General features: G+C 36.9%; 2 protein-coding genes across 3 annotated transcripts; one reads left to right on the forward strand and one right to left on the reverse strand.

The window, feature by feature from the left end:
* Positions 1 to 2,627: 2,627 nt before the first annotated feature.
* Positions 2,628 to 6,326, reverse strand: LOC141388705 (uncharacterized). 2 transcript variants are annotated; one of them, XM_073958882.1, is made up of 5 exons: positions 5,792 to 6,326; positions 5,434 to 5,707; positions 4,488 to 4,769; positions 3,261 to 4,425; positions 2,628 to 3,198 (listed from the first exon to the last, which is right to left on the reverse strand). In XM_073958882.1, the coding sequence occupies exons 1-4, from the start codon at positions 6,175 to 6,177 to the stop codon at positions 3,358 to 3,360; spliced, it is 2,010 nt and encodes a 669-aa protein (XP_073814983.1). In that variant the 5' UTR covers positions 6,178 to 6,326; the 3' UTR covers positions 2,628 to 3,198; positions 3,261 to 3,357. The 2 variants fall into 2 exon arrangements, with proteins under 2 accessions (XP_073814983.1, XP_073814984.1); XM_073958883.1 differs by having other exon boundaries at positions 2,628 to 3,218; positions 5,792 to 6,298.
* Positions 6,327 to 11,841: 5,515 nt separating this feature from the next.
* Positions 11,842 to 13,193, forward strand: mRpS22 (mitochondrial ribosomal protein S22). Its single transcript, XM_073963880.1, has one exon. It carries the CDS (start codon positions 11,967 to 11,969, stop codon positions 13,134 to 13,136), a length of 1,170 nt encoding a protein of 389 aa, XP_073819981.1. The 5' UTR covers positions 11,842 to 11,966; the 3' UTR covers positions 13,137 to 13,193.
* Positions 13,194 to 13,219: the final 26 nt, after the last annotated feature.

Consider the following 13,219-nt stretch of genomic DNA (forward strand, 5'->3'; position numbering starts at 1 on the left):
ACGTCTCTTTCAAGATCATGAAGATCCCTCCTAACATGCCTGAATGGGGCGTCCTGTGCATCATATAGTGTTTAGGATGGCTCTTATGCTAACACTCGAGCAAGTACTGCAACTAAAACACTCCATTGTGTCCCTGTACTGGAGTAATCTTTGTCTCCTCATGTAGATGGTTCACTGAATACGTGAGGATACTCCATGTTGTAGTTTTAAGGGTGGCATTCTGACAGGTATGAATATTTTTCCATTGCCTTGCACATACATTTGTAAGTGCAATCGCAAACCAAACTGACACCGCATAGCTTACCACAGACCGACCTATCGCTTTATATGTGGTCAGCTAGCGACTTAAGGGCATTTTTCTCAGATTGCTTGCATATTACTCGCGCGGAAAATGTGGTAAGATCAGTGAATAGGAGTTTAGTCTTTCACAATCGACAACAGGGAAGGTAACTGACGCCAAGATCGTACAATCATCCGCATACGTTACGATCCCAATGCCGTCTGGAGGGGCGAGATATAGGAGAGGTATAGGTTAAACAGGTCCGGAAATGTCACCCCACCTTGGGGAATCCCCTGTTTCATTTTACGGGGCTTGGACTTCTTATTCCTGAATTCCATGTACGACTGGATTCCACACATATAATTGATTGTCCAACGTTTCAAGCTTGGCCGGAGGGTTTGTATGCTCAATGCCCTCAAACAGCGTGGAGTGCTTGACGGTATGAGAAGCTTCGAATAAGCCAAGTGCCACCATCACTGTTCTATCACACGGCTTGACCTGGTTGAGTCCTTGACTAATATGTGTGGAGATGGCATGCAGCGCTGTTGTCGTGTTGTGCTCCTTACGGAATCCATGCTGATGATCGGCAACTGGATAGCTATTTCTAACGCTGGAAAGCACTAAAGTCTCAAGGGTTTTTCGTACGGGCGACAAAAGTGAAATTGGTCTGTGCGATTCTCCTTTGCTGGCATCCTTGCCTGGCTTCAGTAGGGCCCCACCCTTCCCATTTTCCAGACTTCTTGAACGTTGTAGACCAGGTGACACGATGTGACACTCTCCTCTAATTCTGATAGGGGCGTCCTCATTGACCGTGCAAAACGTAAAGCTATCTATCTGCTTAGCCAGCACTATAACCCTGTAGTCGTCCCAAGGACCAAATAAGCCAAAAGCTTTCTAATGCTAGGCTTGTAACCTGAAATACAGCTTTTTACCGGCAGGATGTACACATTGAGCAACTCTACCTCTGCAATTCCACACCTAACTGCATGGTAGAACAAGAAAAGGTAGCAGCAATACCCAGCTGACTGAACTGGGCTGTAGTGTTAGTGTCAAATTCCATACGACATTTTATGTATTTATTTCTATGTTCGATGTATATTAGGGATATATATTTTTGAAGAACAAATTTATTCATCAGAAAAAAAACTATTTCCCATAAAGACGGCTTCATATCATTGACATGTAACCTCCTACAGGTCCGAACGACATGCCGCACACTAAAACACCGCTTATAGAGACGGTACAATATTTGTTAATATGTGTGGTGTTTTGTTAAACTTGAAAATAATAAAACCCTAATAAACATGTGTTTTTTTGTTTTCAAAAACAAACGATTGAAGCAGCTTCTCTTTTTTCAATGAATTACCAGCGACCCCAAACATTTTTGCAAGAATTCTACTTTCTGCGAGAAGTTATGCATTTAGTGGAATGATATGGAAACATTCAAATTGAAAATCTAACGAGTTTTTATTCATGTTTTCCAAAATATTCAACCAAATGTGAAAAATTATTAGTTTTTTAAATTCCAATAATTTATAGACATTTCCTTGTTTTGTTTATAAATACAACTGACAGTAACGTTACAAACGAGAACAAATTCCTTTGTGGTTGTTGTTCGAGTTGTATTTGTTGTAGTATTAACTTTACCTTGTATTTGTTCTACCATGACCTAACTGCTACCCCATACATTCCATGTACGAGTCATTAGGGTCAGACTCAAGCGAGGGATAGCAGCTGCAACGACTGGTGTTAAGTGCTGCTTGGGAGGCTGATGTTGAGAGGACTGCGGGGGAATCGCGTATTCTAATGACGACGACTCCCTGGGCGCTATGTTCACGCAGCATTCAGCAACATAGTCCTTGTTGTAGTCCCTCACATGGACGAGTCTAGAGCAACCCCTGAGATGAAGTTTAAGTGTGGTGGATGCGGATGTGAAAAATATATTGCAGAATACGTTTCAGGACACTGAAGATAAATTTCTTTTAATGTCTCAACAGTGATACGCCTGTCATCGACGAAAATGTCAAGCTGTGTGACATACATATCGTGTTAAATGCATAAAATACATGAAATCGGGCGAAAATATATATGGGAGCTATATCCAAATCTAAACCGACTTCAATATAATTTGGCAAATTCACACATCCAACATTTGGAGAAATTTATTACCATTCTACAGATATTTGCATAAAAAATCTAAATTTTTTGGAGGTACCTGATGCTATGTCTCCGGATCAAGGCGGAATTTCAGAAATTTTTATAGCCTATGCTACTTACAGGCCATATAATCTAAAAATTTCAGGAAGTTTTTGAGTCCATAAACTTCAAACAAACAAGCGTACAAACATTTTTCTACTTTATATATAGATTTTATTTGTATATTGTTAATCCTCCTCCATCCTTTACAAAATATCTAACTAACCTTTTATTCAATTATATTTTGGTTAAGATACTTTATTGTATTGTAAGGGAGAATACACACATACATGCATGCTACAAACTAATATGAAATTAATTATAAATTAAAAGAATAAAAATAAAATATTGAGATATATAGTTGATGATACACAGGTGTGCAACGAACATAATTCACGTGCCACAGTAAGTATAGGTTCAATAATGTATTCCATTATTATTATTTGATTTTTGTGGTATATTCAATCATCCATCACAATAGCAAACTTTTTACTTAAGAATCACAGTGAGTTTGTGTGGGTGTGTGTGATTGAAAAATCATCTTTCATCCTCTATCGTCGACGTCAATTCTCCAATTATTAATCATAATGCTAAACTATTCTTTACATTGTTGTAATGTATGACGAGGGAATATGAAATATGCAGTTGCCTATGGATAGACATATTCGACTTTCTATCAACAGCAAGAGATGTAATCAAATTCCGCTTGTTTCGGTAATTATCTGCAATGAATTATAAAAAGCTATTTTTTTATTTGGAAACTGACAATTATTTTGTTTCCTACCTCTTTAAGCTTTTATAATTATATATGAAAATATACATAAATGCACATCATCATCATTAAAGTTGCTACAAATCCATTGCATTTTATTTTTAAATTTTCAAAGAACACTTGCTCCTGCCAAGTGTTCAGCCACCACTTTACATTCCGGCTTTAATTCCTTAAAACGTTTAATGCCCTCCATAGTTACACTCGTGCCACTGACATCCAAAAACACCAAATTAGGTGAACACTGTACCAAGTGTTGTAGTGAAATATCTGTTACAAATTTGTAGTCACGCACACTGAATCTTTCAAAACGATTTTCGCTGGGACGATTATTAAAACGTATCCAAATGACACCATGGTGTACTGGTTGACGGGTACGACCAAAACAACAGACGCCACGATCGGATATGCTTCCTCTTTGTCTACGTGACAAAATGCCATAGGGATCATGATTTCCAGCTCCAAATTCCATTTCATTCTCTTCGCCAAATAAACGATCAGGACCACCACCGCCTGTTACACGACCAAGAGGATTTATTATATCCCAGAAAAGATTATGTCGAATCATTTGCTCAAAGGCTGGAGGGGGAGATTGTTGATTTTGTTGTTGCTGTTGGTTGCCTTGTTGTTGAACGGGCATAACAAGATGACGGATATTGCCACGGTCCCTTAGATTAATGTGAACGGCATTTGGTGATGTACGATTGCGCAGATCTAGACAAATGATGTGATCTGCTCGTGGTAAAAAACGACTAAATGATGGTGTATTACTGCCAACAATGGGTATAACATTTGGTGAAGTATTACTATTAGTTGCTGAAGATGTATTCGCATTCGTTTCGACGGTATTATTTGACGTTTGAGGTGATGATGGTACATTAGGTTCGGTTTCAGTACCAGACGATGACGAAGTTGACGACGACGAAGATGTTGAAGGTGAATCATCCAAATCTTTGGCCATGCACACAAATGCTTTTGATGATGTTGTAGGTTCTTGGTCATCTGGATTGGACTTAGTTGTTGTTTTTTCCGAAGAAGTTAAATTTTTCTTCAAAGAAACTAGACCGGGGCATTTGGAAGCCGATTCAGGACACTGAAGATAAATTTCTTTTAATGTCTCAACTGCGTTAAAGCATTGTAGATCGGAATCATTCAATGGTGTATCACTCAAGTCAAGTATCTATAATTAAAAAAACATAATTGGTTTAGTGGCATGGAACACATAACATAGACTGTTCTTACCTCCAATTGCTTGAAACCGTGACGTCCCGCTATACTTCCATATGGTATAAATTCTTGCATTTGACTACAACCTTTCAAACTTAAATATCTAAGTGCAGGTAACTTGGATATAGGCATTACATAGTAAGGATCGAACCAGCTGTTCTTCTCTATAGCCAATTCATCTAAATTAGTCAGGATGGTGTCAATGCCCGTGAATATCGATTTGTTAGGGTCAACGCGTACATGACAGTTGTTCAGCACCAATCGTTTTAGAGTCCTAGGAAAGTCATTGAACGTAAGCTACAAATTGGAATAGAAATAAAATTATTTTTTAAGGGACATAATAAATTAATTCTGGTTCTTTCTGGTGTATAATTGTGAAATGGTTGTCAACGACCAATTTACGCATGTTTGTTTTTGTAAGGCGAAATCACACCACGGTCTGGCCCTAGAAAAACACTCAAAATAACCCGAATGGATACTCTAATGGATGGATACTTACGCGCGATCTGTCTTCTGTGGTACTGTTGAAGGACCATGCGTCGAAAGTGTGGACTTCCCCCAAGAAGTCCCAGTACCGCACCTTTATCCTTTTTAACCCCAAGTTTTCTTATAAATTGCAATATTTCCCCAAGGATTCTTCTATGGAAGAGGTCTTCTATAGGATAGGAGCTATTCAAAAAGGTCTACTATAGAATAAAAGCCCCTTCCAAGGGGCTATAAAAGCCTCTTCAAGGGATCTTCTATAGAATAGAAGCACCTTTATGTAGTCCTCTATAAAATAGAAGAAGTGTATTATAGAATAAAAGCCCCATCAAGGGGTCTTCTGAAGAATAGAAGCCCCTTTAAGGGGTCTTATGCCTCAATTTCCAGCCTTTAATAATAGTTTCATGCAATTTTATAATTCTAATTATAAACCAAATCCTATTTTTAAATAAGAAATCTTAAATCTTAAAATACCCACCAAATTAAAATCCAATGTTACACCAAACAATTCCAGTATAATTAATTTTGTACATCTTGTAGTCAAGGAATTACGTAGTGTTCTATTAAAATGCTGTATTTCACCTTCGATATGTTGCGAGGGCGATGGTCCCCTTAATTTAATACTGCGTGTTTTCTCATGTGATCGCTCCAACATATCCTCTAGGATACCAAGAGGTAAAGGCTCTTGACTCAAGTCAATATCTTCCCACAGCCGTTTGTCCAACACAAATTTCTGGAATCGTTTGCTGACACTGTAAACAAAGATCATAACAAATCGCAGTAACATCAACAATGTCATTCAATAAAAATCATGTCTAATAAGATGGTTTACATACTTCATTAACGTCATCAACGACCAGGTATCAAGAAATTTAAAGATTTCATATAATACCTCATCACAAAAGTGTTCCAACGAAAACTGGTCTTCATCATAGTAATTGTTGTCATTAGTAGCATTTTCGATGATGGTTTTATTTGTTGCACCACTATCTTCAACATCGTCAATGTTTTCATTACCACCACCCCCACCATTTGTCAGCTGTATTCCACTTTCTACGCTTTGTTTGTCTTCTTCATTAGGTGTCGTCTTCTTATGCGGTGTCTGGTCATCTTCATTTGACAATTGGGAACATCGACGTTTACGTTTATTTCCGTTTATTATTCTACTCTCCAATATATTGAGAGACTCGTCCTGGTTCTCTGTTCTTTGGCACGAATCCATTACGGTGTTTTATTCTAAAAAAATTGTAGAACTATACTTTTTTCACTTTATCAATATTTTTCCTTTCCCCCAAAAATAAAATTATTGTATTATTAGAGATACGCAATCCAATCGATTAATCGACTTTCGATAGAATCGATTTTCGATTTGCGCTATAGCGGGCTACACACGATCAGTTTTGACAGTCAGTTTTGCTCAAGTAATCGGTTGCTTGCCAGTGTGGCCGTTCATTTTTGCCAGTCATCAGGCAACCACAATATTGGCCTGTTCCTTTACTTTTAAAAATGGTAACTGTGGTAAAAAATTGTAGTGAACTGTTCTCATATAAGCTTTGTTCCTTTACTTTTTTAATGGTTACCCTGCGTTTACAAATGACAGGACAGTCGACTTCATGTATTGATTGTCAAAATCCCACAACTTGCCTGTATGACGTAGGCGTCCCGACAACTGCAAAAACAGTTGTAAAAATATTATTGAAAATCATCGACTTCTTTTTGTTTTCCGTTCACATATTTTGTTTTTGTTCATGTTCTTTTGTTTTTAACACATTTCAATCATTATCTCACTTATTTTTTACAAAAATGCCAAAAATTTGTCTTCCTTACTGTCTGTGAAAAAATGATGGACAGCTGGGAGACAAACGACAAATGTATGTATGTGTTAGTAAATCAGAGTTGTATTTGAAGACAAACTGTCTGGTGTCAACGCCTAGTAAGGGTGGTAAAAGAGAAGAGTGTCAAAGTTACTCAAAATTGCTCTCTCATGAACATTTTTACCAGAAAAGTAAAGGAACGGAAAATGGTATACCTGGCAGCAATGTCAAAAAGAAACAGCTTTCGGCCTTTTCTTCTGTTTATCGTAAATTTTCTTTTTCATTGTGAAATAATCGTCAAACAAAAGTCGAAAAATCAGTTCTGCCATTTTTTACCTGCAGAAATTTTGCAGGTAGCCTGTGGTAGAAGAGAAAGCCATTTTCGCTCTCTCTCCACTCTCACTCTCTTAAAAATTGCTTCCAGTTTTGCCACTTTTCGGGGGGTTAAGGAACGCTTTGCAGGTTAAAAATGGTAACAAATGGGAAAAATGGTAACCTCAGGTAAGTAAAGGAACACAGCTATAAATTGTGCTTTTTAAGCTGGGTACACATTGTCAGATTTGAATGACAGCTTTGTTGTTGCTTGCTAGTGTGGCTGTTCATTTTTGTCATTCATCATGCAACCACAAAATGTTTTGTGGTTGCTGGACGGTTTGACAGTTATCGATAATTGCGAAATATCAACATTCAAAACTGACAATGTGTACCCAGCTTTAAAGTAAAGTGGGTAAAGCTGAGTACACATTGCCAGTTTTGAATGACAGCTTTGTTGGTGCTTGTTAGTGTGGCCGTTCACTTTTGTTAAGGGGAGTACACACTAATAGTGCGGTTACACTACAGTTTTTTTCCGGGTTAACCCACTTTATGAGGATTTATTGCTTAATCTGGTCAAATCTGACCAGATTTGCCATACAAAAATTAAATCCTCTCACGACTGGGTTTATTTTACAGTGTTGTATTCGGTATTTGTGCAAAAAAATCCAACTCTACTCAAAAAGTACCAAAAGTTGCAACTGTTTTTGCAACAGAGTTTGTCGTGTTTTACACGTTTACGATTGGTCGCATGAGATTTTATGGAGTTAATAAATCTAAAGTTATTTGAAAATCATAAAATTATTTATTTTTTTACATTAGACACTTTTTTAACAAAAAGTACGCTTGATACCTTGATACAAAAATGTATCCCTGTGTGTAAAATATACCAATATGAGCAAAGAGGGGACGATATCTCATGCGAGAAATTGTAAAAGTGTTAAACACGACTTTATTAGTTATTTTGTATGTATACGTAAACAAACATCAGCTGACAGTTTATATCCTCGAAAAGCTAAGTGTAACCAGCAAAGATTAACCCACTGGATCTATTAAACCCAGTGGGTTAACCTTCAATAGTGTAACCGGGGTATAACAGTCAAAACTGACAGTCAACGTACTTTAAGGACAATTTTCCGGCAAATAACAACTTTTATTTAGCTAAAAACGTTTGAAATACAATATTTACGATATTATTTACAGATTATAAAAGAAATTTTTCAATTAGGCTTTGATATTCACGAAATAGACCTCGATGACTGTCAGTTTTGCTTGTCAATGTGTACTATACTTTATTCATCATGCAACCGCAAAATGTTTTGTGGTTGCTGGACGGTTGACAGTTATCGATAACTACGAAATTCGACATTCAAAACTGACAATTGGTCTGTTCCAGTACTGCAAGAATCTACTGCTGGGTGAAATCAGCTGGACGTTTTATGACACATTAATGGTCTGTTCCTTTACTTCTGAGAATGGTAAAACCCATGGTACAATCATTAAAAGGTAGGACACAGCAAACATCTGATTACAATTTTTTCCTGAGGTCCTCCTATTGTGTCAAAACAGTTTTGACAAAGTTGTCAAACGGCAAAATAAATTTATTCAAAATCAAATTGGACACATACAAAAACAAATATAAAAGATGTACAATTTTGAAATCAGAAGTGACTTCAACATTGTCGACGTGTTCTTGATTAAACAATGGATATGTGCTGTGGATATGTGTTGTGATTCCAGCTTACCGATGTCCAACTTCCGTTGTGTCTGTTCGTAACAACAAATCTAATACTGCTAACTGTCATGCTTTTGTCGCTGCGAAGTCTATCAACCTGATTCCTTTGGCAGAAATTTCACTGGGAAGACTGAATTTTCGGACTGTTGGACCAAAGTCATTCTCCTTTCCAATTTCGGCATTAAAATCGCATAAAATGAATGTAATGTCATGGGCAGGACAACAATCATGCGTTTCTTCTAAGCGCTCGTAAAATATATCTTTGGTCTGTTCGGACCGTATGTGCCGGGGCCCTTAGGTGTTTTTGTGGCGCCTTTCCCAATGCATCGTATTTCCTGTATGGCAATAATATCGGTCTTGTATTTTTTAAGTACATATTCCAAAGCGTAAACTGCATCTTCTGTGAAGATTCCGAACATTCCAGGTGCAGATTCGCTGTTTGTAATCCATAAAACTTTTGCGAGGTCGTCAACTTAAGATGGGGGTTGTTTTCTGTTTCTCTGTTTTTCATAATACGATCTTTTGGAGCGATGGGTTACTAGCCCAATGCCCAACTCAAGTTGTTAACGTTCTTATGAGTAAACATGTTAGCTCCCTAACCTTATCAGATGGTAAAGGTAGCTTGAAAGATGGCACCACGGTGAGCTAAGTGTCCACTGGGCCGGGCGAACGTTTTATATCCTCCACCGTTAAGTTTTCTGAACTAACATCTGCAGGTTCCCTTATATGGGGGCTATACCATAACGTGGACTTTAAAAAAATTTTTTTGTGGAAATGTGTTTTATTAACCTCTGCAGATACAAAATCTTAAATTACAAGGGCAAATTGGGCTAATACATTCAAAATTCCTGAAAGCGACAATTCGCGTTATATGGGGCTATACCAAAACGTGGGCATACATATATAAAATGTTTTAATTTAAATATTTGACAATATTTCAAATAAACAAAACCTGTTGCATTTGTTATTAGTCATTTGAAGTTATAAGCAAACCGGCATCAGAGTTGTTTTTTTATAATTTCATGAACCTGCCCAACCTTCTAATAATTGAACCATGGGTAAAACCGGCAAAAGTAGTAAAAGTTGTAAACTGCTACCATATGACTTGTATGGTGTCCGAAGTAAAGTAACGCTTTTCGAGTAAAAAGTGGTAAAACTTGAAGATTTTTCTTGATAAATAATTTTACAACTGTTTTTGTAGTTGTCTGGACGCCTACGTCACACAGGCAAGTTTTGGGTTTTTGACAATCAATACATAAACTCAACTGTCCTGTCATGTGTAAATACAGGGTAAAGGACTCAACCAGAGATAGCCGTGTGAGAGAACAGTGATGGTGGAGCTTGACTTATCAAAAGCCTTTGATACTGTCAGGCACTCCACGCTGTTTGAGGACATTGAGCAGACAATCCTCCGGCCATGCTTGAAAGATTGAATAGTCAATTATATGTATGGGAGCCAGTCGTACGTGGAATTTAGGAACAAGAAGCTCAAAACTCGTAGAGTGAAACAGGGAGTTCCCCAAAGTGGGCGATATCTACTGAACTGCTTTACCTCTACCTCTCATGTGTATATATGGGATTCTACCCGGTATTTACCCAAAACTTAGGTAAATACCTGGTAAATTTCCGATAAATACCTTCTTCGGGTGTTTATTTGGGTATTTATAAATTTATTTTGAAATGAAATGTTTGTTTTTCTGTCAGACAGAAAACAAAAAAAAGCGGTTTAACCTCGCTGACTATACTTTTTATATGTAAAATCGAGCTTTGGAGTTATATATAGGCAGAAAATCAACGCAGACCGCAGCAAATATAGCTTTGTCGAAGAGCACCAAAATCTCAAGAAATCAAAAGTTAAGCCATCAGATATATGGAAAAATAAGAATATCGGTCCAGCGTTTACGTTTTCCCGCAAGAAGGACTTCAACAAACCGTTCTAGAAGCCCTCATATTTCAAAAATTACTCTGTAACTATATATGAGAGATTTACCAAAAATATGGACCAAAATTGGTAAAATATTAACTAGTCACATTTCCAAAAAAGGTAATTTTATTCATATGCTCTGTTCCAGAACTTGCAAGAAGCTATTTTTGCTACGATAACAATTTATGCTTTATGTTATAGAAAAAAAAAATAGTAAAAATTAATAGATTCTTGCAGTACTGGAACAGACCAAAAGTCAGTTAAAATTTGTTAAAATACTGCGTTTTCGCGTCTAATTCATAGCCGACCAAGAAGAGCGAGCGCTTAAATTGTTTATGTGTGGGTAAAATTACACTGACAGAACAGGGTGATGATTTTCATATTGAGTGTGAAATGAAAAAATATATTGTTGGCGCGTTGCTTTGTATGACTTAAATTAAAAATAATATAAATAACTTCATAATTTTAAGAGTATTTTTCTTCAAACCCGTTCGTTGGTATTGATATGGTTACGAAGTTTTTCGGCAAATCACACACACGCGACCCGAACGCAAACTAATGCTTGGTTTACATTTATGAAATCCACTCGATTTCAACTGTCAATTCCATAGCTCAAACTTCAAATGAAATCTCATCTGGATTTCATTTGACGTTTAACCTATGGATTTGACAGTTGAAATCGAGTGGATTTCGTAAATGTAAACCAAGCATTAGTTTGCGTTCGGGTCGCGTGTGTGTGATTTGCCGAAAAACTTCGTAACCATATCAATACCAACGAACGGGTTTGGTCTAATTGGATGATTTTAGTTTCTGTAGTTTTTACCCACATATTAGGTAAATACCTGGGTATTTACCTATTTGTACCCAATTTACCCATTTTAATGGGTATTTACCCATTTCCCATCTCTACTGATGTCACATGATATAAGGTGTGATAGTTTTGTGAAAGTTTCGTATCATACAATATCGTCAGTTCCAGACCTGCAAGAATCTGGAACGGACCATATAAATATGTATACACTCCACACAACGTATAAAAAAGCTTTACGTCGAAGGTTGGTATTTAAAGAAACCGGTTTGTCATCGATAGCTCATAGAAAACAGCTGTTTGTTCTGAATTATCGACTTCTTTGGGGGCATGCTGGACCAAGAATAAAAGGAAAAAAATTGTTACAAAACATAATATAGAAAACATAAAATAATTAACCAAAACATAGATATTAAAAATGCATGCCATCAAGCAAGTTCATATTCTCAACAACTTGAGAAATGTTGTTTTGAAAGCTTCTGTCAGAAGTGCCACAATTAAAGGTGTTACTTTGGAGTACGATAAAGATCCCCAGCCTTTATTTACCGATCCGGAAACTCAAAAGTTGCTTAAATCGGTAACTCAACTACAAGTGGAAAAGGTATTCCGAAAGGCCACAGTTGATAAACTTAACTCGGAATACAAATTCATGACAACCGAAGAATTGGAAGATGAATTTCATAGGACAATTGAAAGAGCAAAGGCAAAATTGCAAATGCCTCCTGTTGTCAAGGTAAAGGACGATGCGCAGAAGATCATATCCGAAGATAAAGCCCTGAAAGGATTTTCCGATACGAAATATGTGATAACTGATATTAGTTTTGGCATTAAACCAACTGAACGAAAAGTTGTGGTACGTGAAACAGATGGCACTCTACGTTATGCACCCATGGATGTGGCGAAACGAATGAAACAGTTGTATGTGCCCTTGGCGGGACGAAAAATACGAACACCAAAAATGTTTGAAGATGAACATTTCCAACGTTGCTTGGATGATCATAAATATGAGTTTATTTTGGATCGTTTGGTAGTACAATATGAACCATACGAGGCAGATTACCATCGTCTGTCCTCCAAGGTATATCAGCATTTAAATGAAACCAAAGAATTCGATCAATTACGTTCTACCCGTCATTTTGGACCCATGGTCTTCTTCTATGCCTGGCACAAGTGTATCGATGATCTTCTCTATGACATGATTCGTAGGGATTATTTGCGCAATGCTGCCGAAGTTATTGCATTATACTATAAAATCCATAGTGTTCCCGAAACGTATTGTGAATTGTTACAGAAACTTGAACAGCACAACTCAGTTGAAGATATTGCATTGAAAACCTTGAGAAATCCATTAAGGAAAGCTTTGAATAATGGAGACATTCATGATGAAATTGAAACAGCAATCGGTAAATCAGCTAAAGATTTTGAAATCGATGAATTGTGTTTGGGTTTCATTGAACAGTTTATTAGCAAATATGCCTTGAAGAAGGTTCAGTTGGAATTGGCTGTACAAACGCTAAAGGAAATCAATGCCGAAAAGAAGCAATTATATGAAGGTTTGAGCAAAGCTCATGGTGTACAAAGTAATTAATAAGATCGAATGATTTTTTGTTTGAATACTGTTGAAAATAAATTAGTAATAAATAAATTTTCTTTGGAGTTTTGTATACATAT

The sequence above is a fragment of the Musca autumnalis genome, unplaced genomic scaffold, assembly GCF_047663935.1.
Source record: "Musca autumnalis isolate F117 unplaced genomic scaffold, ASM4766393v1 scaffold_1, whole genome shotgun sequence".
NCBI classification, from domain to species: Eukaryota; Metazoa; Arthropoda; class Insecta; order Diptera; family Muscidae; genus Musca; species Musca autumnalis.